The 26946-nt window shown below is 43.6% G+C and overlaps 1 protein-coding gene across 4 annotated transcripts; it reads right to left on the reverse strand.

Annotated features, from left to right (window-relative positions):
• Positions 1-26799, reverse strand: RBL1 (RB transcriptional corepressor like 1). Of its 4 annotated transcripts, none has more exons than XM_054218343.1 (22): positions 26610-26799; positions 26237-26370; positions 25053-25253; positions 23523-23587; positions 23306-23434; positions 23026-23186; positions 22229-22278; positions 20323-20509; positions 19411-19577; positions 17065-17117; positions 16338-16441; positions 15646-15783; positions 13823-13987; positions 12093-12228; positions 9583-9849; positions 8672-8850; positions 6822-6998; positions 4721-4792; positions 4446-4530; positions 2567-2733; positions 1967-2131; positions 1-1720 (listed from the first exon to the last, which is right to left on the reverse strand). In XM_054218343.1, the coding sequence occupies exons 1-22, from the start codon at positions 26745-26747 to the stop codon at positions 1550-1552; spliced, it is 3111 nt and encodes a 1036-aa protein (XP_054074318.1). In that variant the 5' UTR covers positions 26748-26799; the 3' UTR covers positions 1-1549. The 4 variants fall into 4 exon arrangements, with proteins under 4 accessions (XP_054074318.1, XP_054074317.1, XP_054074319.1 ...); XM_054218342.1 differs by having other exon boundaries at positions 17005-17117; XM_054218344.1 differs by lacking the exon at positions 23306-23434 and having other exon boundaries at positions 17005-17117.
• Positions 26800-26946: the final 147 nt, after the last annotated feature.

Here is a 26946-nt window from a genome sequence, read left to right on the forward strand (position 1 = left end):
AAAAAAAAAAAAAAAACAAACCCAATACTTTAGTTAAAAATTCAAAAACGAATTACAGAGTTTAGAAACTTTCTACTCACTGCTGAGTAGTGCCCCTGCACACAAACACGTTGAAATACTTTTTTCCTCCATCATTGCTGGCCTGATTCATTAGCTGAGAGTGCCTGGAATCATCACTGTTCTTCCCTGGAACCGCGGTACCGCAGATCCTGTGGCTTACACTAAACAAACCAAACAATGAAGTGAACAGAGCTCCTTAAACACGTCCTATGTAATCGTTCAATTTTTTTTTCCAGTGCAATACACACATAAACTGAAGATACAGTGCTGAGATGTTTCTCTATGGCTCTAATGTTAAATGCAATTATGAAATAAGATCAAGCTACTGATTTACAGTAATGGATAAACCTTGACTTTTCTCTATTTTGGTAAAATAAACCCTACCAAATCCCTCAGCATTAAAAGCTTTGTTACAAGAATTGGATGCTGGAATTCACACATTTCCAATGAATCCAAGCTGTTAATAGCTATAAAACCCCCATATATACAAACATGCCTCATCTGATGGGCTTACATTCAGTGTAGATACTACACAAGAGGCTAAAGATCTTCAAGAAAAAATAAAATGAAGAGATACGATTTGTTAAATGAATTTGTGCATCTGAACCGCTGTAAGATGGCCAAAGTGCCGGCTGGTTTTCAACTGTAACCAGCTTGTAATTTTTCATGGGTAAGCTGCAACACGCAGGAACAGCTTCTGCGGCAGGGCTGGTGTCCTGCTTCCAAGGGGAAAGGAGCAGCTCCCGTGGCAGCATCCGCTGGCTCGAGAGAAAGGTAATTCAGACTCACTGAACCGTCTCTCAGTGCTTTATCAGATGTCAGTGTCCAGTTTAAATCTCCGCTATTTGTACTTTTTGATTATTGCCTTTGTTACTGCAAAAATCTGTCTGATCCACATGGCAACATAACACCGTTCCTGAAGTTCTGGCAGGAGATGGAGCACAGCCCAAATCATACAGTTCAAAACCGCCCAGCTCTTCCTGAGGCTAAACGATCAATTTGTTCTCCACTCCAGTTACTTCACTACATGCATAAAATTCCACATTCTTTTAAAATAAGGCACTTTTAAAATTTCTTCCCCAAATACCAAACGTTTGAGGAAACTTCACTGACTTCACTCATTTCCTTATCGTTCTTATTCCAAAAATAAAACCAGTAATACCAGAAGCTGAGTTACACTCAGAACTCATGATGCTCTACATTAGGCTGGAGAACATCCATTATGGCTTTCTACGGATCACTCATTTGCTAAAACAGCTCAGACAGAGTAACTTATAGCTCAGCATGGCCTTTGGGAATGAAGATCATCACCACCTCTCCTTCTCTGGCGTTTACTACTTGACCCTCCCGTTTTGCATCCTGTGGAATTCAGGTAAACGTTCAATGTTAAAGAAACTTGGCAGTTGTCTCTATACAAAAGCAAGAAATAAATAGCACAACAGCTGTATCCAACTCCAGAGCTTTTAGATCCCACAGAGAACCGGCAGTTTTAATGATTTGCTCTTTCACTGACAACATCCTGGAGACGTTTAAGTAGAACGTCATCATTTTCCTGGCAGAGTCGCTTTGTAGGGGATTCAGTGTCACTATCAATTGTTATTGCTCGTTTCTTACTCCTGTGTTCACCTTGTTTTATCATGTTGTTGATGTCCTTCAAACTCTGCGATCAAGATAAAAAAAATCATGAGTTACTACAACTCCATTTCAAACTTGCTGTGGTTTTCGGTTATCTGAGAACAAAACGTTGTTCTAAACCTCTTTGTTGAACAAACGACAGATTCTACATGAAGAACTCTACCCTTCACCACAAACCGAGAACCTAACTCAATGAAACCTCACACGTCCTAACCAGGAGCTTAGTTAACCCCCTCTCAAATTGACCCCTTTCAACCTTTTTGCCTTCTACCTTGGAAGGGCTCCCATTGAACTTATAGAGCAGTGCAGTTCGAGGGGTCAAGCAGGCACCGTTCTTGTGAGGCGAAACGTAAACAGAGTGCTGCTGAGAGATCCGCCGAGGAGACGCTGGCTGCTGCTTGATGTTGGGGAACGGAGACAAGGGAGGGGCTTCCATCTGCAAGAGAGGACAAATGTGGATAGGAGCTGAAGCAGAAGATATTTAAGAGCAGGAACAGAAGGAAAGATTAATACACTCCCAGGCCTTCTTCAGAATATTTTCTCCTGTAACAGTTAAACAACAGATCAGGTATCCACCAAACAACAGAACAAATTTATTTTCCAGGTGCATTACACAGATGCTCCGCAGGCATTTGAGCAAATGGGTGTTGCATCGATATAAGCTGAAATTGGGGTTGTAAACTGAACTGCAGCTGCATTTGTCCTCTTGAAAGGCTGTTAAAGGAAGTCCTGTCAATCATTACCTACAACTATTTGACTTCTGTAAGCACACCGGGTGAATAACAGGATTATTGATGTGTGTTTAACTGTCAGAAAAAAACGACTCTTTCAGATTATTAGATAAAGCAAAGTTCCAAAATACTTTACTTACTACGTGATCCTGGTTTGTGATGTCGTACTTCAGTGCAAACGATTTTACTCTTCCTACATAGACTGCATTGTAAAATTTAATAAGATCTCCTCTCTCCTCTGTTCCCGACTCACTGGAGTTCTCTGCTGCGGATCGCCCCGAGGAACCGTCAGTTTTCACAGACGAGTCTAACAATAAGAGAGAGCTTCAGATTTCAGAAACATACTATCAGCAAAGTGGGTGCTTCAGATTCAAACTTCCAATATTCAGTTGACAAGAACTCATCCACAAATTGACTAGTTAATGAGTTGAATTCAAGCGACGTGCTTCAGACGGGAGCAGGCTGTGCTGTAGGTGGTTATGAGCATTAGGAGAAGCTACAAGTCACTGCTAGCAAGCTAGTGGATTACGGCTAAAAAGGCCAACAGAAATCCTTATTCCAAACTTGGAAACAGCTGTAGCAAAAAAAAAAAAAAAGAAGTAGCATAATTGACTCCTTTCCCCATGCTTATTTTGGGGAGTGGTACAAAGCCATTTGTTGCTCTTAAAACTAAGTTTTAAGCAGTCTGACAGCTCCCAGCTTTTAGCTTCTGTGAAAGTTTCTAGTGATCATCTGGCAAAGAACAGCTTTGTGCTCAACTCCTGTCTGCAGCAAGGAAGCCGTTTGTTCAGGCGTATTAAGAAAAGGCTGTCCAGGGGAAAGAGCTGCAGCCACACAGCAAATACATGTTCTCTCCCCTAATTAAGCGGGACCGCTACCCAATACAACCTTTTCTGTTTCATCCTCTGTACTGTTTACTGCCAAGCAGAACAGGGCAACACAGAATAAAGCCTCTTGCAATCAGTGCAGTATGAGACAGACATCGAAAGCTTCAGCTGATACCCGTAAGTGTAACTCCTTAGCGCGTCTGCCTTGTGGCACAACACAAGCACACGTTCCTGTAAGCTGGTGTCAAAAGAGCAGGAGTTAATGCTAGATTAAGGAGACACAAGTCTATTACCTGAAGAAAAAGTCTGGCGGGAAAAGCAACTGAAGAACTTTGTAGCCAAGCACATTTGTCTGACAAACCACCATAGCCCACTGCCACTTCAGATGCTCTACAACATCCAAGAATTGCGGAGCTGCTAGACAGGACGCTGAACCTACAGGAGACCAGCACTTTCCTGGTCCCCAGAAGAATCCTCAAAAGGCATTTTAAAAACGGCTCTAGTACTTGTTCAGGCAGTTGAATCCCACCACAGTGGCAGTTTACCATACGGAACAGTATTCTACATTTCTGCGTGCATCCTGGCTGCACATCTGCTCTCTCATAGGTTCACAGATGGGCTTGTGATCTCTCAGTTTCCCAACACGTCGCTAAAAAGCATGAAGACTGTGCCATGCCTTTTTTCTCAACTACTACCCTTTTCTCCTCTAATCCAGAGCACAGAAAACCTCAACTATTTAAAAGAAACCTGAATATAAGAAAATGGTAGTCTTAGAGAGCCACCACTTATTTTCTGAAACAAATTCTCCCTATTTAGGCCTTAAGGATAGGTGAAATTAAGAAAAAAGCCTGTCCTAATATTCCAGGTACTGTTCACCTTTCTTTATTAACCCATATCGCTGTCCAAGAACTACAGTATCACTGACACGCTAAGGAAACACTTCAACCTCAAGCAACCAAATTTAAGGAAACAAGAGGAAACATTTTCTTTTCCACATAGTAAGCGTATTTTCCATATCTAACATACAGGAGGGCTACTGACAAGATTGTTTATTTTTCAACAGTACATTTATTTTTCTTTAATATATCTAACACTTTAAAACTGGCTTCACTTCTTATTACCAGTCGGTTCAGTTCTTTAAAAGCCCACAAGTACCTTTTTAAAAAACAGCAGCTTGCTTTGCTGTACCTACCTTCTGTCATCTCCACGTCTTGGTTTGCAGTTTTGTCCAACAGGACATCGGCAGAAATGCTTCTCAACAAGACACTCCTGTACACCTACAGGACACCAGGGAAAAACCCTCTCGTCAAGGAAAACACGGAAGTCAGAAGAGCAGATGAAATTCACGTGAAGAAGAATGAACATAACACTGAAGAGGATTTGACTTTTCCTTTATCAGCATAAACATTTGAAAAGCCCCCCTCTATCTGAGATTTATGAAAAGGAAAGGTAATACCATTTACTCACATGGCTGTTGGCTTGTGGCTGATTTCTGTAACTTTTCATTATGTCCTGAAAAGTTCTTTCCTCTTTGGTTACCTGGAAAAGAAAAGGCTGTTGAAGACCAAGTGCAAGCAGCACGGTCGGGCTGCTCAGGTCTGGTCTATTCAATTAGCCTCCATCTATACAGCTTTTCAGTGAGTATTTTACTATGAAGAGCTGATTTTAAAAAGTTACTTCTGGTGATGAGAATATGAAAACCCAAGCATTTTTCTTTTTCAGGCGTTCCTTGTTTCTTAGCTACTAAAGCCTTTTGTTGCTTACAATGCTTAGGAATTACTCCTTTTCCGACTTTTCTTCTAGCAACACTAAAAATTAAAGGAGGGAAATACCAAGTCAAAAATGTATTTGTAAATTTGAAAACTGGACCCCTTAACTTTTCTAACCAGAGAGTGAGGAAATCCTAAACAAAACACTGGGCAGAAATATACACACATGCAATTTCAGCCGCCTTTTGTACTTGAAAATAGCTCATTTGTTAAAAGACTTTGTTTTTCAGCCATGCATCTGTAATTTTAATAGCAGATGAGCAACAATTTTTGTAGTAGGAGCCAGGAGAGAATGTATCAAGGTCTCTGGCCACGTTGTCAGGTCTCACCCTGCGCTGGGGACAGCGCTGACTATTCAATGGTTTTGCTTTTCTACAGCTATTGGTATCGATGTCAAATGAGCCTAAGCTATGCTACAGCTATCAAAAGCACAGGTAGTCACAGTCTGAACATCAGTTTTCCTCCACAGATAGTGCTCCTCTTAATTTGTCTTCCTCAAGACCAGGTAATCCATCCCCAGTGTTTTAGAGGGGCCTGGCTTAGCTTCACTTTCCTGAATTTCCATCTGAACCACATTTGATGACCACTGTAACCATCAGGTCTCAAGTTTGAGTCAAACCAATATTCCAGTTTCAGAATCATAGAATCATAGGGTTGGAAGGGACCTCTGGAGATCATCTAGTCCAACCCCCTGCCAGAGCAGGGTCACCCAGAGCAGGTGGCACAGGAACGCGTCCAGGGGGGTTTGGAATGTCTCCAGAGACGGAGACTCCCCCACCTCTCTGGGCAGCCTGTGCCAGGGCTCTGCCACCCTCACAGCAAAGAAGTTCCTCCTCATGTTTAGGTGGAACTTCCTATGTCCAAGTTTGTGCCCGTTACCCCTTGTCCTGTTGCTGGGCACCACTGAGAAGAGCCTGGCCCCATCCTCCTGACACCCACCCTTTTAGTATTTATAAGTGTTGATAAGGACCCCCTCAGCCATCTTTTTTCCACACTGAAGAGACCCAAATCCCTCAGCCTTTCTTCATAAGAGAGTCCCCTCATCATCTTGGTAGCCCTTTGCTGTCCCCTCTCCAGCAGTTCCCTGTCCCTCTTGACCCGGGGAGCCCAGAACTGGACCCAGCACTCCAGGTGCGGCCTCCCCAGGGCAGAGCAGAGGGGGAGGATGACCTCCCCCCACCTGCTGGCCACACTCTTCTTGATGCACCCCAGGATGCCATTGGCCTTCTTGGCCACAAGGGCACATTGGTGGCTCATGGTCATCCTGTTGTCCACCAGGACTCCCAGGTCTCTTTCCACTAAGAAGTACAGGTAACAGGCAGCCAGCTCAATTCCTCAGCCCGAACCTTCCAAAGCTACGGATTTTTGTGGAATAGAAACTTCCCATCCACACGTAAGGTTGTGAGCTCCTGCAGATATTTGCACCTGCATAATTTTGTAACTGGAATGGCATTTTTAGTTAATATTACACAGATCATGAAGATGACGAACAAGAAAGAAAACACAAATATGGGACAATAAGACCACACACTGCTTTGTCTATGCTGACCAGTGTTCACTGCAATTGCGCTCAGGAAAAGAAAAATCCTCTCCTAACCAGCTGGCTAGTTGATGGGGACTTTTAAGATTATGAAAAACAAGGGGAAAAAAAAATAATATACTGTGACTTCATCCACTTCTTGGAAAGACTCTTCCCTTCCCTCCAGTAACATAACATGAATAAAGCAATCAAATTGTAAACTGTGAACACAATTTACATTGATATAAGATTTCCTGAATTTCTTAAAACTATACGTTACCTTCGCCATGATATAAAAGGCACAAAGGAGGAGCTGGTCCAAATGTCTGTCCTTCATTAGATCAGCACAGTGAACCAATGTGAATTCAAAGCATGTCCATATCTTCCTGCGCAAGTCATTGGAAACATCCAATTTTAAGCACAAATCACGCAAGCGCACGCTTGCCAGATGATAAACCTGGAAGAAAAGAGACAGACAGTAAAGAGTCAAGCCAAACAAGCTTGACCTAGTCTGCAAAAATGCAAGTCCTCAAAGCAGAGCTGTTGTACATTTGAACAGTTCATTTCTGCAAAATCTCCCCCCTCTGCCCAAGACAATGTCTTCAAAGACTAAATTGTCAACTCTGTTCAGATGTTGGATCTCTCATGCTTATAGGAAATCCGCTTAAAAACATTACGACTATAGCTTCTATACCCATCACTCACTCACTATAAGAGAGCACTTCCAACAAGCATAAAGAAGGCACATACTTTAATTATGATTAAGTATAATCTTAGATTAGCAAGATGATGGATTTTTTTTTTTTCTTTTTGATTACCAAAAAATCCATCTCAAAACCTGAAATAACTGTCAAGTGCAACACTAGCCTTCTTCCATTTATTTCAGGAGTTCTCACTTTGTGGACAGCAATTATGTCCATTCTTTATGTTGGAAAGCAGAACGAGTTCATTTCATTTGCTCTACCAAACGGCAATAAGAAAGGGAAGTAGGGAAAAACTATAATTTTTGAGTATGATAATCCCTGTAAATAGAAGGTAAAAATTTAAAGACAAATTTAAGTGAAGATTTTAGTTCCCCTTTATAACTAAGAGGAATATGTTGTCCTCAACATGGTTTGTCAAATACATGGTTACAGCTGAAGTATTCCCCAGCTGAGAGTAAAGCTTCCAAAATGCAGCCCGAGTTCAAGCCTGGCAGCTGGCTAATCAATTCTGAATCGATTCTCAGAGACACACACACACTGTCACTACCAACATTCACACGCGGGAGGTGGCTCGCAAGTGTTTCCAGGAATTAGTTCCTGTATTAAGATTTACCTTAAAGGTTGTTCAATGCAGAATTCTCTAGGTTTACAATACAGCTACCACAAAAGGTGAAAACCTCTGAAAACAACTTCTCTAGTAAAAAAAAAAACCAGCAAAAAGAACCTTCTAATATTTTTGAGAGATTAATTTGCCTAAACGCCTCCAAAGAATATATGCCAAAGTTACCCTGCCTCCTCCAAAGACCCCTGACACACTCCACATTAGAAGTCAAAGCAACTAGAAATAAGTAATCTGAAGTTTCTCTGAAGCGCTCTCAATTCTTACCTTGTCCCTTAAGTCCTTCGTTATTTCAAGAAGTCCCTTCTTTGTAGAAACTTTTAGATCGCGTGTTACTCGTAACTGCTATCTGAGGCCCCATACCAGCAAGATCAGCACTACTGGGCAGCCCTCAGAGAACTGCAAATGAGAATCTCCAGATGCAGGATCGGAATCAGTGCAGTTCTGAACGAGCGCGACACAGGAGAATAATCTGATTTCTGACACGTCTAACCCTCGCAAACGTGGGAGGTGGTAAAAATAAACAAGGGAAGTAAAACCTACCAATATTTCTTTGGTAGTTATTTACAGAAGCTGCTAATTAAAAGAAAAAAAAACATGAAACATCTCATGGGGAGGGGAAGGAAGAAAACTGGATTCTCTGCAACATTTGACATCTTTTCCCTTCTCCTCCCGGGTATATAAGAACTGCTCACGCCAAAAGAAAGGTACGTCAAGACCAAAAGGTAATGAAAACTGCACTAGGAGGCAAGTCTCAGCATGGCCACGAAGAGAAGTAGAGCACGACTTCCTAACACAGACACTTACCTTTCTGTAGAACAGGGCCAAGGATCCCGTTTTCTTTGGTTTGTTCGCTGATGCCAGAGGCGCTTCTTGTGCTTGATTCACCTGAGGGTGGCAGGGAGCCTGAGCCTCCATCTTACATGGCTGACCCAAATTCATCGAAATGGGTATCAGCGTGATCCCACCCATTTCATTTGCAATACCTGGAGATGGTACACACACCCAGAAATGAACCGTTTGCTCTCCTCATGCTGCAGAGTTAAACTGCAAATCAGAACTCCATCACAAACGCTCCATACTACAGACATCTCACCCCCTCTACTAGATACTAAAAAGACTCTTTGTCCCTCAGAGTCTTCAGAAGTGATTAAAAGTTACATTTCTGGTAATGCTTAAAAGAACACAAACGTAAACGATAATGTCTAAAACTATCTGAAAGTACAAAGTTTACAAGAAAACACAATTTCTGTAGTCAGTGTTCCACTCTCTTGGGGGAGGTGGGCATTGCCTTTCTTTTCTTTTTTTGTAGCAGTCTGCAAACCTGACAAAAAAATCCTCCGCTATTTTGCTAATGTTTATACGTAGCGCTTATCCAGAAATTTCAGAGCCTTTTAATATTAAAGGAGACCACAGTTAAGACAAACAGTAGGAAAACATTACTGGAGCCGAGAACCAAAGCATCGCTTAGTCTGTGGTGAGGTGTACCTGGAAGAAGCGAGAACCCCACAGCTTTGCTCGCAAGGAGAAATCCTCAGGATGCTGGTCAGATATCAGACATCTCCACGGAAGGAGGTGTCAGTATAAACTTAAGTTTGGGGTTTTTTTTTTTTTTTTTTTGATAAAGCGATACATGTTCAAGATGCATGATTGGTCTAAGCAAATCTTAAGAGCAAGCAAATCATCTAGTAGAGCAGAAAAATGGGAAGAATTCATACCATGTAGCGGGATAGTAACCTTCTGCCCCGTTTTTCCCGGTACTGTAGCTGTTGTCATGGTCAGTACTGTTTGGCCGGGAGAAACCGACACATTTTCAGCAGCAACGCTTGATGCTGGAGCGATTGTCAACTTAGTTCCTTCAGTTAAAATTTTTTCCATTTGCATTTCTTTGGGGCTGTCATCTCCGAAGAGCCTCCTCTTGGCACTTCCAGCTGTAGGAGAACTGTAGCGCTCGTGAACAGAGATTGGCGACAATGGCTGCATGTCTAGTACGCAAAGCAGAAGAAAAAAAGCAACCTTAAGCTGAGTAGCTTAATAGGATCTTAACGGATCTTAATCCTTAATAGAATCTTAATAGGAATCTCTTCCTTAGGGGAAAAGGCTAACCTTCAAACTACAAAACCGGAGCACAAGAAATCACTTCTAGCAAAGAACGAATCTCACAGTTCACTGTTCCTAAGCGATACAAGCAAGGATTTTACAGATCCTTACTCCAGTCTGTTTAGCAGATCAGTAGTATTTGCAAGTGCTATTCCTCTAACCACGTTCCTCTACAGGACCGCTGGCCACATTCCCTGTTTTACCAAAGACAGGCCTCTGCTTTGTTTCTAAAATGATTGTTTCTTATTAACCTTCTTACTGTGTGAGAAAATAGCTAATTACTGACCTTCTTACTGCGTAGAAATAGTTATTCACTGAGCTGATGTTACAGAGTGACAGCGAGGAGACAACCAGTAGTTGTTAATCACCAAGGATGGAATAACAAGTAGCAGTTAATCACTTCAAGGTTCTGCTATACGTCAAGTAGGTACTCCTATACCAATTAGGACAGAGTTATGGCTACTTCAGAGAACATCCTTATTATCTTCAAGAAGTTGGCAAACTTACAACAAACTTTTACTGTCGTGAGATGACTCAATACCTTAAAAGGATAATGTGAGGAAGGGTCTCTTTACCCAAACGACCACTGAGACACTCACGCTTGCGCAGAAGTGTTTTGCCAACACAGCAAAATTTGATACGCAAGGGCAAAAAGGCTATTTGGTCATCCTAATGAGTATGTAAGCCTAGGTGGAGTTACGGATTAGCCAGGCAGAATTCTGAGACTCTTTTGTGTATAAATAATGGGTCCATATCCTCGGTAAGGTGTGCTAGATTTGGGGGTTTTCGCCCTAGCACCCGACGTCAAATAAAGCGATATCTCCTCTCTAAACTACTTTTGGTTTCAAGGGCTTTTATTTCAGGTAACACCTGGATATGCTGTCTTCCGTACATTCTGGCTTTTAAACTCTCCCTAAACTAACCCCAGTCAGAAGCGTTGTTCTGAGGGTTAGTCAAACTAACCCTCATCCACCCCCGGTTCCTCTCGGGCTTTTCTGTTGCTTTCAAACATTTGCTGCCGCATAAGACTGAAGTACACAATACTAACGTAACAGATTTGTTCCCCTGGCTTTCTGCATTTCTGCTGACATCTACTAGCCACTTGTGAGGACACCAGTGACAGCAGTTTCCTATTTCCCATGAGGCAGAAATCTTCTGGATAACTAGCCAGGTAAGACTGATTGGAGACCTTGCTTCTAACTCTACCAGGATGATTTTCTTGGTACCAGGGGCAAATAAACATTTCCAACCCCCACCATTTCCCATTTGAAGTTAGGAGGAGCATTAGGTACCAGATTCTCATACACAACATAAAGTCTCACGCAGACCTACCCATATATAAGACGCCATCTCCAGGTTGCTTTCCCTTCCAGCAAACAACTAACCATAACATCTACAGCAACTGCTTATACATCTCTTTCCTAATGAGTATTTGAAAAACAGTCTTGTGATGCAATTTGCCAGACAAACGCGAAAGGATACAACATCACAACACCACTCAGTCCACAGTGCACCAGCAAGAACCTGTTGACTATTGTTTGGGATACAACAAAAGCAGCAGTTCCTAACGAGGGAAGTACAGAAAACCAAGAGCAGTGCTGCCACTGCCTCTTCACCAGTGCTGCCAAGACACGGTTCCATGTGGTACCTAGGGAGGTGCAGAGAGCAAGGCAGTAGTTCTGCAGAGGCAATAATACTGCCAAGTATTGTCCTCCCCTGCTGCAGGAAGGAGAAATAAATGCACCTCTGTCATTCCATTTAAACAGTCGCCTAAAAACCAGTCAAACTCATTGAGGAAAAAAGAAAAAAAAACAAAACTGGAAAAATCTCAGCAGCAAAGGACAACATGCCATCAGACAGCCCACCCCAGAGTAAGGTAACCCTCGCATCAAAACATCGGCAAAAACCTGCTCCAGTTCAGAAGTGAACCATTGGCACCAATGTCTGCTGCCACTAAGACACAGCAAGGGTTTGACTGGATGCATCTAGACTTTCCCTTGATCAAATAAGAGGTTTCACAGTTCTGAATGCTTAATTCAGATTCAAGATTGCTTTTTGCAATTTCAAAGTCTAAACCCCCTCTCCCCAAGTTCACACATTCAAATCATATCAGAAGCCTTGAACATACCCCGTCTTAAACTCCCACCAAGATCTGTCCGAACCTCTTTTACTCGAGGATGGATTATAGGCGATATTGGCATCATAGGCAAATGCCCAAGCCCACTTCCTCCATTGCTTGCTTCAAAATTACTGGGAAATATTACCTGAGAAATAAGAAATGTCAGTGTAAGATAACAGATTTCCCTTCTTTGCGGCAATCTATTAATACAAGTTTTTCTGCAGCAATTGTCTGATTTCAATGGTTTTCTGTATTAAGAAAAATTTCATTTTTTAAAAAGGGAAAAAAGGAAGACCTGGGAAACTACAGACAGGTCAGTCTCACCTCTGTGCCCAGGAAGATCATGGAACAGATCTTCCCGGAAACTGAGGCACATGGCAAATAAGGAGGTGAGTGGTGGGAGCCAACACGGCTTCACTAAGGGCAAATTGTGCCTGACAAATTTGGTGGCCTTCTACTATGGTGTTACAGCACTGGTGGGTAAGGGAAGAACAACTGATGTCATCTTCCTGGACTTGTGCAAAGCATTTGACTGTCCCACACAACATCCTGGTCTCTAAATTGGAGATATGGATTTGACAGATGGACCACTCGGTGCATAAGGAACTGGCTAGATGGCCATACTCAAAGGGTTGCGGTCAACATCTCAATGTCCAAGTGGAAACCAGTGACGAGTGGCATTCCTCAAGGGTCAGTACTGGGACCAGTGCTGTTTAACGTCTTTGTCAGTGACGTGGACAGTGGGATTGAGTGCACCCTCAGCAAGTTTGCCAATGACACCAAGCTGTGTGGCGCAGTTGACACGCTGGAGGGAAGGGATGCCATCCAGGGGGACCTGGACAGGTTCAAGAAGTGGGCCCATGCGAACCTTATGAAGTCCAACCAGGCCAAGTGCAAGGTCCCGCACGTGGATTGGGGCAACCCCAAGCACAAATCCAGGCTGGGTGGAGAATGGATTGAGAGCAGCCCTGAGGAGAAGGACTTGGGCGTGTTGGTTGATGAGAAGCTCAACATGAGCTGGCAATGTTTGCTTGCAGCCCAGAAAGCCCTGCGCACCCTGGGCTGCATCCCCAGCAGTGTGGCCAGCACGGCGGGGGGGGGGGGGGGGGGGGGGGGGGGGGGGGGGCGGGATTCTGCCCCTCTGCTCCGCTCTGGGGAGAACCCCCTGCAGTGCTGCCTCCAGCTCTGGGGCACCAACAGTAGAAGGACGTGGACCTGTTGGAGCGGGGCCAGAGGAGGCCACAGAGATGACCCGAGGGCTGGAGCCCCTCTGCTGAGGACAGGCTGAGAGAGTTGGGGGGGTTCAGCCTGGAGAAGAGCAGGCCCTGGGGAGACCTTAGAGCCCCTTCCAGTCCCTAAAGGGGCTCCAGGAGAGATGGGGAGGGAGGGACTCCTGATCAGGGAAGGGAGTGATAGGACAAGGGGGAACAGTTTTAAACTGAAAGAGGGGAGATTTATTTTGCATATCAGGAAGAAATTCTTTGCTGTGAGGGTGGTGAGCCCCTGGCCCAAGTTGCCCAGAGAAGCTGTGGCTGCCCCATCCCTGGAGGTGTTCAAGGCCAGGCTGAATGGGGCTTTGAGCAGGTTGGTCTGGTGGGAGGTGTCCCTGCCCAGGGCAGGGGGGGTTGGAATGAGATGGTCTTTAAGGTTCCTTCCAACTCAAACCATTCTATGCTAAAACAGCAGTAAAAAAAAAAAAGAACGTCAATTTCCTAATAAGAAGAAAACAGGTAACATACTTCTTCACAGGTTGGGACCTTGTTTTCTGAGGCTTGGAGGGCATTCCAGAGTGCTGAGTCCCGAGTCCAGGCGAGACTCTCAAGAATTTGTTCCTCAATGCTGTTGAGGTGCTTCACCATGTCTCTGGAAAGTCCTTCCTCAGACCGAATCAGTACTTCAATTACCTAACGGTAACAAGACACACACACAAAAGCAAAGCTATATTGCTCATGCTTAACGCTACCAAATCATTATGCGTTTCAGGATCCTGTTTGAAACTTCTCTTCAACGTAAAATGCTCGAGTCTCCTCCTCACATCTTAATCTTCCCCAACCCTCTTCTGATCCCCCTTTTTTTTTTTTTTAACCCCCTTCCCAAAGGCAATCCAGGATTTGAAAATGGACAGCAGATGTCCCATCAATGCAGAATAACCCATTCCCAGGATTTTTTTTAAGGCTCTCTCTCACCATTGCTAAGACTGCACAGAATGAAAGCACTAAGCACACACAGCGCCCACCCAGCACGTGCACGCGTATCTAGGGAGACAGAAGCAGGAATGTCCGCTTAGGCCAGGTGCACGAGAACCCCAGCATTTAAGCTTTCCCTCCTTTCAAACAAGCAGCCCATAATGAAAAGGGTTGAAAACCACTGCTTAAAGGTTCATTTAAGAAAATGTTAGAACCCTTAATGTATACAAATACAAAATGTATACAAATACAAAAAAGAGTTGAAAGGGACCTTGAAATATCATACTCCACGCCTGTGCTCCAACTCGAGATCCACTGTATGTTATTTCTGACATTCAGCCTGTTTTTCTAAAGCTCCGGAGATAGAAATGCCATAAAACCTCCCTGATGGACTTAGTGATGTATTTACTTATTTATACCACAGGCACTAAGCACCCAAAGAATGGTTACAAGTGGCACAAATGGAATAATAAATATTGGCTCTCTTGTGTGAGGTCTTTGTGATGGCAATTTTTTTTTTCCAATTAAGACTGCCACGAGAACGTACATTGAATAGCAAGGAAAATTCAAATCACACATAAATCCGTTCCACAAAGTTGGATCTGCACCAGCACATCTGCTATTGACATATATAGGCTACCAACAGCCACAGCGATGTTGACAGTTTCGCTCCTGCCCTACATGTGAGGATTAAAGAAGGAAGAAGGAAAAACAGAACCCTTCCCAAAGGGTTCAAATTTTTTTGGTTGCTATCATCTAAACAGAACTACTGATTTATTCAGGACTGATAGCAGCAAGCTCTTAGGCATCTAGTAAAAATAGGAGGCATATATATAGATGATAAAAGGATCAAACAAGTCAAACAGAAATGACATGGGAGGTAGGGGGGAATGAGGTTCAAAAAAGAGCAAAAATAGAGAATACCCAGGAAAAGAGATTTTATGCTCTGTTATATAAAATAAAACAAGCCTGTGATAAGTAGTAGTAGCCAAAGGCAACAAAGAATACTATTGCCATTTTATCACTAACAAGCAAGACTATAGCTTGCAGTCAGTAAATATGAATATCATCAAAATATATGCTTGAATGCTTTAGTCTGCTATAAGTGTGTATATATTAAGAAATAAAAGTTGATCAAGCGCACGTTACAGTTAAGTACCATTTACGAAATGGTTTACTTGCTTTAAATGCTTCAACTTCAGCATTACACGTTCCAGGTAATATATTTAAGGACAGACGGGATTTAGAATAGGCATATTACAGATTAAACGTCAGTCCTTCTCCCACTTGACTACCTAGGAAGGAAGAGCATAATCCTCTGAGACTGTAACGTGCCATTTTAATACAGACCCAGTGCTAAGACAGTACTTATTTACCTTATAGAAATAGAATGGCCTGAGGTCGAGAACTTCAATGATCCAGGGAAAGGTACGAGGTGAGCTGTATGCGAAAAGCACGATCTCCAAGCAGCACGCCATGAGAGAACGGTGAAAGACATCTTGTTCCAAGAGCGCCTGAAGAGATTACAGAAAACGTCAGTGATCCGAGGTCTGGCAAACGGAAGTTGGAATTTTGTGGCACTAATACTACCTAGCTTGTTGCTGGAGAGAATAGCTACTGCTTTTTCTCTACTTTCCACCATCTCCTCTTTTTAAAGGGAATATTAGAATGGTAAAGACTAGAAGTAGAGTAACAATGCCAAAACAATCACATTTTTCACACTACGGCCAAATGAATTCGCCTTCTTACTGTGAATCACAAACCAGTGCAAATGCATTGCTGCCTAAAACAAAGTATTGATATTGTTAATTAGATAAAGAGGAGAATAAAAGTTATCTGTCCATAAAGCCGTGATTCTAGAAGGCAACACAAATTAAGATGGTTAGTTATGCCAGAATTATACCATTTTTAACAGCAGAAAGATCTATATTTAGGGACCTCCCATATATTTTCCCTTTTTAAATATTAACAATATACACAGGCTGCTCTGCTCTGGAGCCGTCTGAAGAGAACCCCCTAGAGAGGGTTACAAAAAGTCGTTCTCCTCTTTTGCCAGTTCTTTACTTACAGTTAGATCTTTCCCATGCAGTCTTCGTGTTTCTTGCACCACTATAGTCTCCAAGATTTTATAGTACAAGATCTCTGCCAGTTTTAATCTGTTTACAGCAAAATCTGAAATTTAAAAACAACAGAGATGAAGCCAAATGCCATTTGCACAAACTGTCTTCAGAGTAAATTGACCAGTACTTGTACTTGTCTAAGAAAATAGTGCATATATGTCTGAGTATAGAATCTGCCAATCAAAAAGTACATTCAGAAATCCAGCAGTCGCAAGAACAGCACCAAATTCTATAAATGTTTTAAAGGATATTAATGTTTTAGCATTTCTAGTGATGTAATTTTGCAGACAGTTGTGACAGTAGTTTTCCTATTTGTATTCCATTTCCTTTTAAATTTTCAGTCTGAGAAGAACACAAGTTTACAATTTTTCTTAAGAGGTGCTACAGTTTCAATGCTCTCTTGGTTACCCCATTTTGAGCGGCAACTTTGGGTTTACTCTGTAACAAAGTTTTATTCTTTATAGTGTTCTGTTTGACAGCAACAGTTTTCTGTTTAGGTATGTTCTGGGTAAAAACCAGCTCCACTGTATTAAATACTGCGGCAACGGTATATGCATGCATTTCGTTTGCCCTGGTTTAATACTTCAAAACATCCCACGCGTTTCACGTCCATACCTATATGAGATCCTGGCTGTTCATCTGTTGACTGAGTGTAGCTGCGACAGAACGTCTCACCTATTTCTTTCACTCTGCTCATAATGCTCTCCATAGGGCTGCGTGCACAAGACCTGAAGCAGAACACAAAGAGAAAGCCTCCTTTGTATAAATAAATATCCAGTTTCAAAAAAAAAATAAAACTCAAAAAAAAACAAACAAAAAACCCACCACCACCCAAATAAAAAGAAGAGACCCGAGTTATACTGATCTTTCCTCCTGAGGCAATAACCTGCATTGCCATAGAGAACAGAGGAAAACACAGAACATACAGAAATAGTGCTTCCTTTTTTCCTTTCCTAACTGAGTTAGGAGAGGCTATGTAGATTTTGGAACAAACGCAGAAGAACGCAAGAGCTACAGTAGCACAATCAGGAGAAAATTGTATGTGCTAGGGGCAAGGCAGTAGGAAGGATGCTACAACAGGCAACCAACCAACCAAATGCATCCCCCAGACTACACAAACCCAGCACGGTTTGAGGGAGTACTGGAAAGCTTTCAGAGCAAAGAGTCGGCATCTTTCCAAAAATACCTTATTTACTAGCAAGGCAGAGAGGAACTGATGAACTCCCCAGTCACCCTCATAAAAATGGGACAGAGAATCTCTCTGTCTGGAGACGCTCTCTCTGAATGCTCCAGACTTCCCAGCAATTCTGTATTAGAGGACAGTGGCTGGTGACTAGGGTCAAATTAAGGCGCTACACTATTTTGAAAAGCTAGCATTGAAATAAACTAAGATTTCATTGAACAAAGCCTTCTAATTAATTTCAAAGTTATGTTTCCAAGGAATTTTAATTTGAAAGAGAAAATATTCAAAAGCATAGAATATCACCCATAGTCCAAAACACAGTTCGTGCCATTTCTCCCACTCAGACAGCACATACCCTAGCGCCTGCTGAACTCACACCTAAGATGAGCAAAGCACTCAACACATCTCCTCAGAGGTTTACCCAATTCTTTTCCCCATTTTAATATTTATATCTCTCTTGATAGACTGATTTATTACTTGAAGAAACAAATTTTTCATTAGAGACTGCAGACACGATGTTTTAATTGTGTAATATAAATAATATCAGAGAGTCCTTAAAAAAAACAATCAAAGAAAGATTCAAAATAGAAAAGCATCTTGCTGAGCATTTGTAAACTTTTAAGAACAGGTGCTAGAAAAAACTTTCAAAATATAAGTAACTCCAAAGATGAGAATTAAAAGTAGTATTTTTCACTCATTTATGAAGGTTGTTTTAAAAAACCCTACTTTTGCACTTCAATTAAGTGCTAATACTAAATGTCCACTCTGACTAATAAAAAAAAATACCTAGATACCTTACACCGTATTATAGCAAGGCCTTAATTTGCATGGATGTTAGGCAAACACCCAACAGTTTTACAGGTATTTACTAGTAAATTATTGCTTTTTACGAGCTATGAAGATCTTTTTATTTTGTCGATTTTCTTTATACTCATCTGCTGATGCACCGGCATTTTCATGTGCATTTCACTACAGCCAGCACGCAGTCACGCGTCCAGGAGACAAAAATAGGGGTTGATTTATCTAACGGGGACTCTGTCCTAGAAACGGTGATCGTGGAAGACTGGGCGGGGTGTTCAGTGGTCACTTACTATGACTTCCCACTCTCATACAGCAGCTTCACAAGCTGAGCGAGAGGCTCTCGACTAGGAATGCTCTAACTCCTGCTGGGACACCTGCCCTAGGACAGACACCACGGCTCAGGGAGGAAACAGGTAAGCTGAAGCACGCTTGGGGGGAACGGCCAGCAGAGCAACTGGAGAAGCGGGAGACATGGCTGCTGCTATACAAGACATCAGCACCCACCATAATTAGTGTCATTGCTAGGCTTATATATATATATATATGCTATCAAGTTAGATTAAGGCAACCTGAAGTTGTATGAAGGAGAAACACGGAGCCCTTAGGCTGCTTTTGGCTTTATCTTCCCAAGTGTTTAAGGCAAAGATTATAACTTGTTGACTCTAACGTTTCCCTCCTCCGCCAAAACCTCTGCCAACATAGTTACCGTATCTTTTAATTGAGCTGCACTTGTTAAAAAAAAAAAAGTATTTGGCTTTCTAGCAAACAACTAAATAAACATTAGCAAAAACTGAAGATGCATTAATACAGCGGTGGTGACAAGTCAGAGGGGGGTGCGCACGTCTGTTCACCTACCCTTCTCCAGAAGATGAGACCATCTAGAAAACAGAAGATCTTTCAACTAGAAATAATACAGAAACACAGACAAAAATATTCCGCACCAAACAAAACAGGTCAAATGTGAGCAAGAAAGCAGTCACAAGCATGAGAAGATGAGTTTACGTTTGTGTGCGAGTAGCTGCACGGGAAGTACTTACTCAAAAATAGTTATAAGTTGTTCGCTCGGTGCATTTTTCAATCCAGCCACAATGTTCTGCAACCGGCTCACACTTTGTGTTGCCGAAGCAACAGGAGTGATGACAGCTTCTTTTTCTCGTAGGTATCTTCTTCCTGTCAGTGGAGTTGAAGGTGCAAATGACCTTTTCTGTCAGACAGAGAAAAGTAATAAAGTCAGCCAACAGAACTGCTTCAAAAAAAACTTTTGAAGGAGCACCTCCTGCAAAATCACTCCAAAGATTAAAATGACACCACTACCTGAAGGCTGCCATCAAACCCGTGATCTCAGAGATGACTAAAAATTAGTTAAAGTTTTCCCAGGACTCCATCAAATCAAAATACAACAAATCTTCAGGCATACTAAAATCGACTCAAAGGTTTTTTTTTTAAAAAAAACCAAAATATAGGAAAACAAGACTTTAAATCTTAAAGTCTGTAAATTTTTAAGCTCACTCAAATATTGAAAGATACAGGACAAGAAAGGGAAAGCATATGGTTCCATTCAGAGTCCCTGTCTGCATTAGTTGGGTGACACAAGGAGTACACGGCAGAGCTGCCTAGGAGAGGGTCACAGGAAAACGTTCTCTGGGAAATGCTGTCCTGGGGGACCTAGAGCCCCCCCTTATCTAAAGGAGGATGCAGCACTAAGCAGGTGGAGCCCTGTCGACATCACCAAATAATTTTAGTTATTTACTAAATTCCACTGGAAAGACGTCGTCACCATTTCTCCTTAGCAAGGCAGCATCCACTGAAGCCCGCAAATGACATTCATCATCTTCCTCTCAAGAAGTAGTTCAAGAAATTCGAAGTTACCTCAGTAATTCAAATAGCGTACGAGGATGGAAAAACTGGAGGCAGTAGTTCAAGCGAGACCAACACGTTAAATGAATCACCTTCTCAAAATGCTGCTGAAGATGACACTCCACGTGAGCTCTAGCTGTCGTTTTCCCTACTGGCACGTCTGCAGGAAATTTTCGAGGAGTGCCAATTTCTTCTTCAGCATCAGCTCCTAGGAAAACTCTCTCGTCAAAGTCACCCACTGTCAGAACATACTCTTCATACTCTTTATTCAGTGCTTTGCTGAAAGAGAAGCCCAGGTTTTATATCAAAGGTTAAACTGGTGATGAAACAAAAGAGGTGCCAGTGGAGCTAAGATACAAAACCAACACGCGTTCGAAGCGTTCAAAGCTTTCAGTGGGAGTGCTGCCTGTGAACACAGCTTCCCTACCCCCACACCCTGCCTTCCTTCATACTCACACCTCCCCTGGCCCCTCCACGATCTGCTGCAGGGACCCCCCTTCTTCCTAAGGTACCACCAAAGCTTGGCTCTCAGTAAGAAAAGCAAAAAACAGCTTTGCTTCCACCCCAGTTGCGAATAAACCAGTTTGGAAGTACTCAACTGATCACAGGTTAAATCCGTGTATACACGGAGCACATTAACGGCATTAAACTGCATGCATTAAACGAGCCACATTTGATTCCTTCTTTTGCCACTTTGTAGCCATAATTTTCATCGTGGTACAGAGGAAGGGAAATTTAAGACCTAGCCGCCTGGATTCCATTTCTAAAACCACCACTGACATAAGACACCAAGCAAATTTTTCATTTTCTTTATTCCAGCCAACCCAACTGTAAAACAGGAGCGTTTAATCTCACAAAGGCTGCAAAGCTTTAAACTCAGGAAGCAGAACGAAACTTTCGGATAAAAATCAGAAACAGCACGCCTCAATAAATCCTCCCGCACGTTTTTCAGGACACGTGAATGCTCTATAAAATACCTTTTGCCTGCAAAGCGTCTTAGTAATTCGAGCTACCACTTAAGCACGTCCATTAACGGAGCATAACAACGTACTCATGATGCAGGTGATTCTGTGGTGCCACAGGAAGCTTGACTGCATCACAGATTCACCTTCCCCACGTCTTAATGAAAAGTTTGGACAAATAAACAGAGAGGCTTCCATCTCTCCTTTAGACACCAAGCTACTCACAGAAGAACAGGGGCTACTGTATCATTCCACACTGAAAGTAATACTATCCATTTTTCAGTAGCAATACTAAGGGAAGTTCACCGCTTCAAATGGATGACAGCAACATGGTTTTGTATCTAAATTTGAGCGTTGGCTACGTTGTTAAAACAATTGAGTCTTTGCTCAAAGTTCTCAAAGCAAACCAAAAGTTAAAAACTCACCTTGCAAAAACAAATTCCTAGGTATTTTTGGAAAAGGCAAAAAAAAACCTTTAAGGGATCCAGAACAAAGCAGTTGTCATATTTTGTATGTAAACTAGCTTTCAGAAGTGAATTTAAAAAGTTTATGAAACAACTGTACTTGCCTCCCACAGAAACTCTCCACCTCTTTTTTGTGGTTTCGCAATTGTTGCCCTTTTTTTTTTTTTTTTTGAGTTATATTCACAGATTTTACACTCAATTGGAGACTGATAAATGAATTAAAGACTTCCCTGCTTGGCTATAATATTTGAGGTGAGTACAGAACCACAGCCGTGAAACTCAAAGTTTTGATTTACATTAGATTACTCAAAGGCTACAGTTGCCAGAAAATAAGGGCAAGCACCACAAAACCTGACATTAAGGAAGAAACTCTGCAGCTGATCCCCTGACATCTGACATGTGTCCGATTCAGAAAGCATTTCGGCCAGATAGCAGCTTTGATTGCCAAATAATTAAATCCCATTAGTTACGGTAAGATAAAGGAACAGGAAAACCTGAGATTTAGCATTCAAAGGCCTGTATTTTAGAAATGAAACCAAACCCCATGATGAAGAACATAAGCTGTAACTTACTTATTTTCTGTAAAATTGCAAAGATCCAACAGACATTCTCCTTTTAAGATCTAAGAATGAAAAGCAGAAATATCTTACATAATAAAATCAAAACTGTTCCAGCTCTAACAGTGTGAGGGCACGATGGTTTTAGCCAAAACAGAAATGAGATTTAGGAGCATAACTGGACTTTTTTTTTTTTGCCTAGACCAGACTACAATGCCATTGGCAAGACAAACAGAGGAGGACAAAGCCCCATTCTATCCAAGCTCTAGATAAACTCACTCTTCAGACCCAGCACTGCTATTTAACATCTGTTCCATTGGTGGGTTAGAGACTGACCTGACAAACGACTACAGAGAAACTTCCACACAACTTGGAAAAAATTTCCAGGATCAGAACCGGACAGAACAATTTGTACACCTGCAACCTCAGCCTCTTCCTGCCAAAGCTCAACTCCAAGAGAAGCAGTAGGACCCACGCTATCGTGACAGTTATCCCATAAAATTATTTCACAATGAGACTACTTTTTTTGCCTGAAAAGACATTATCGTCCACAATTCGGTTTCATACTGCCAAGAAGGGAAAGCAAAGATTCTCCACTGACACAAAAAGCCAAAACACAGGGACCTTACAGCACACATCATTAGAAGTGAAAGTAAATTCTGCTTCTGCTAAAATATAGACAAAGAAACCCTGACCCAGCCCAGGTTCGTTTCTCTGTTAGTACGCTTTTCCACAGAACCTGCAGGATTGAAACGGTCTCGAGATCATTCGCCTGAGCACCACCATGCACTCTTAAAACCGGGGAGATGTACCTTCCTATCAAATAGTTTTGAAATGTATGGTTTAAAGTAGTGTTCCTTTATTCCTTTTGCTTCTACTAAAAGCCCGTCATGCAGCTCACATAGTGTGGCAATGATGCAAGGAGGATCTTCAGAGGCTTTGATCTCTGTTGCGTGGAAGTCCGCTGGCAAGCCTGGGAATGAGGAGGGGGTGGGGGGAGAAAAAAAAAAAGGCAACCAACCTTCAACTTCATTTAAAAAGAAACAAGAGAACAAAGCATGTTTGATTTTAAATAATCTGTCCCCACCATACCTTTAAACGATGGATTTAGCAAATCTCTTCTATTCGGACACAAAAGGGCATTTGCAAAAATCAGGTCCAAGCAGCACAGAAGCAAATGATAGGAATTTACTAAATCATCTCCAATCATACGGAAATTACCTTTAAGAGACAGCACATCACATCAAGCAACACCAAAGAAGTTCGTTAACTCAGAACACGTACAAACCACACAGTTAAGCAAGCCTACCCTTAGTGTACACAAAGAGAGTCCAGCAGAAGTTGAAGAGATCTTTAACGCCGCACGGCATCCGTCTATCAATGAGGAAAAGGGGGGAGAAGTCAGTCTTCAGTTACAGGAAGCTGAAGCTTGTTTTACAGTAAGAATTTTATTCTGTTTCCTTGCCCAAAATAACCGCCAGAGCCATTCTCTGTCTTAATTTCACACTAAGGCACAGTCTAAGCTACGTGTCCTTACTTCATCTTTCACTAATCCAGTCTCCTACCTCGCTCCATGGAGCATTTTACACAGCATCTCTGACCTTCTGACCTTTTTTGGGGCTAACAGCTGCCTTTGGCCTGTGACCCTGCACACGCTATTTTGCTGGTGTCCCACCTCTAACAGAATCCTCCCACAGCTGCAGGCAACGAGATGCCATGGGCTATATAAACTCCAGTTATGTTTTTTCCCAAATATTTCACTAAAGCATCAGTCATCCCTTCAAAATACGGAACCACAGCTTATATTACAGCTCATCTGCTGAATTGTGTTTGGAGTAGAGGTTATCCAAAACCATGGAGCTGGAAGACCAGAGGAGACATTATTCAAGACAGCCCACAGGGAAGCTAAAGCTGCGGTTACACTAACGAACGCTGCTCCAATGAAGGAACATTAACAGAAGATACCGACAAAATTTCTCCCAATATGCAGCAATGCCCACAAAGCCACCTGCCCTACGCGAAGGGCTGTCGCAGCAGATTTATCCTTTCTACCTGAAGATGCTGAGCTACGCTGGAGCATTTTACCAGCACAGTTCTCACCCTCGCGTCCAGAGGACACAGGCTGAGCTGGCAGAAATACCTCGCACAGACCCAGCTCGGCTCCCTCATCATTAGGGTTACAACTCTCACTATAAAGCTGTCACAGAGACGGCTGAACAGTCGGCAGGCAATACGGACAAGCTCCTTTAATTAAGGCAGAAGTCCTATGCGCGCCTGGAAGACGACACCACCAGTTACTAAGCCTGTCACAAAAACGCGCGCATCGGCTGTAACTTTCTTCCATTCGCACGTTACCACTCATCTGGCAATCACATTAGAAATCCAGTCACGCAGAGGTCACTGCGGATGTAATGCCGCTTCGAGCGGAGGGATTCTGCCACGATACCAGCTCCCTCAGCCAGTACTTTGCCAAGACAAAATACCCCTGTGTTACTTCAGTTATTTCTGCTACACGTTTTAAGGGCTGCTCTCGCTGTATCTCAAGTTAATCCATCTCGCCGAACCTCTCCCCACCACACAGACATTCTCACCACGGCCCAGTTCCTGCACCTTACACAGTGAACTGCGCGAACCGCCACTGGGTGCAAAGCTCTGCTGCCGTGAGCTGTACGCCTCAAGACCAGGGATGTTTCTGTATTCATAGCGTTTCAGAATGAAGGCCCTATCACGTCAGCGCTTTACATAACCTTCTAGAGCACAAATAATGGTCTTAATTTTCATAAATCTCTTTGGGGTACAGCCCTTTCCAGGGAAAAGTCGCATTAAATCTCAAAAATACCTCTGCTTCCTGCTTCGCTGTGGTTTAGAAGTTTCTTCGTAAGGATTTTGAAATATATCCAAAAATATCGGTTCAAACTTTTTGAAAATCACAGTTGACACTTCAAAATTTCTCTCCAGCCTCTCCACCCGTTCTCGGAATTCCTGTGGTAGATTTGACATGTCCATCCACTTCTTCATTTTGCTAAAAAACTGTATTAAACTTAAAAAGAAAAAAGAAAAGTTGGTTTTGAGCCTTAACTAACTTCCTCTGAATTTTTTAAAAAGACAAAATGCAACGTATTTACTCCTTAATGACTAATTTCATTGATAGGTTTACCATTTATTTTGATAGACTTCCAAATTGTACATGTTGTAAGCTTTTCGCTTTTTATCACTTTGGTTTTTCTCCTTGACTCTCTTTAAGGCCCAGGCACAGCAACTCGTTTTATGTAAAGGCCACCAGCCCAGCTGTGCCAGCCAGGGGAAGGGCAGAAAGAAAAGAGATCGAACAGCTCCGCATGTGTCAAGGAGGAGGCAGGAGAGGCGACAAAACCACAAACAAGAGTCTACGCCCATCAAAGTTACCTACACAAAACCCCGTTAACTGTAGGTGTAATTACACTGGCAACCCCCTGCTCTGGCAGCTCAGCCGAGAGCAGGTCTCTGAGTGGAAGGAGAAGGATCCCCAGCTCTGCCGAGTGCTGTCATCTCAGGTCAGAGCTACGGCGGCAAGTGAAGCTGCCTGCCAGAGAGCCCCTGCAGCACCTAAATATTTACATGACCACACAGCTCTGTGTTCCCAGGACGCTGTAGGACATTGCCCCCAGCGGCACATCGAGAAATCTGGCCCAAATCCCACGTCAGGCACGAGCCTTATCTGGATTTCTGACAGAACATTCAGAGGCTTTGTTTATGTTTCAATTAACTACAAAAAGAAAAAGGAATAAGTGGCGTGGGTGGAACAATTTTTGTCTGATGGGGGTGGTTTTTCAAAGGCTTGAAGTTGAAAATTACGTATTTGCATCTTATTTCCACTTCTAACAAAAGAGGATTTATTGCTTTTACACTGTTACCTCGGGACACGTATTTTGCGGCGCCTGGAGCCGCGAGAAAAGGTGCGGGTACCCGAATTCGCAGCGTTAGGGGAGCAGCGGCCGAGCCGGCGCGATCAGCCGCGGCCATGAGCGGCGCGGGGCAGCTCACCTGAGCCTGGCCGAGCGCAGGATCCTGGTCAGCGACACGCCGTTCCCCTCCATCAGGCCGCTCCCAACGGTGGGCACCAGGCTCTTGCGACAGGCGACATAGAGGGCGCAGGCCAGCCAGTGCAGCGCCTCGCCCTGCCGGGACAGACGGGCCGAGGGACGGTCAGCTGTGGGGGGCGGCGGCACCGGGACCGGCACCGCCAGCCCCGCCGCGCCTGTCTCGGTAGATATTTACACGCACTCGCGCACACAGGGGCGGCGCTGGCCGTGGGCCACCGCGGGTGCAGCCGAACCCTCGCCCCGCCGCCCCACTCCGCCCCTGACAGGGCCCGGCCCGCCGCTGACAGGCCCGAGCGGCCGCCGCCCCGCCTCACCTCCAGGCTGTAGGTGCCCCGCAGCGCCGTGAAGTCGCGCAGCGCCTCGGCGGCGCTGGCCGCGTCCAGGTTGAGCTCCTGGCAGAGCCGCTCGATGGCGGCGCCGGGCTCGGCGGGCGGCGGCTCCGGGCGGGACATGGCGGGCCGGGCCCAGCCCCGCCGCTCCGTCCGCGCGCCAAAACGCCGCCGCCGGAAGGGAGGGGCGGCCTTCCGCCGCGCGCGCAGCCTGAGGGGGCGGGGCTTGAGGAGGCGGGGCCCTCACGCGTCACCGCACGCGCCCGCGGGGCTTTGCCCCCCGTGTAACGGCCGGGGGGTGGCGGGCGCCGCCGCCGCGGGT

The sequence above is a fragment of the Rissa tridactyla genome, chromosome 12 (genome assembly GCF_028500815.1).
Source record: "Rissa tridactyla isolate bRisTri1 chromosome 12, bRisTri1.patW.cur.20221130, whole genome shotgun sequence".
In the NCBI taxonomy this organism is placed as follows: domain Eukaryota; kingdom Metazoa; phylum Chordata; class Aves; order Charadriiformes; family Laridae; genus Rissa; species Rissa tridactyla.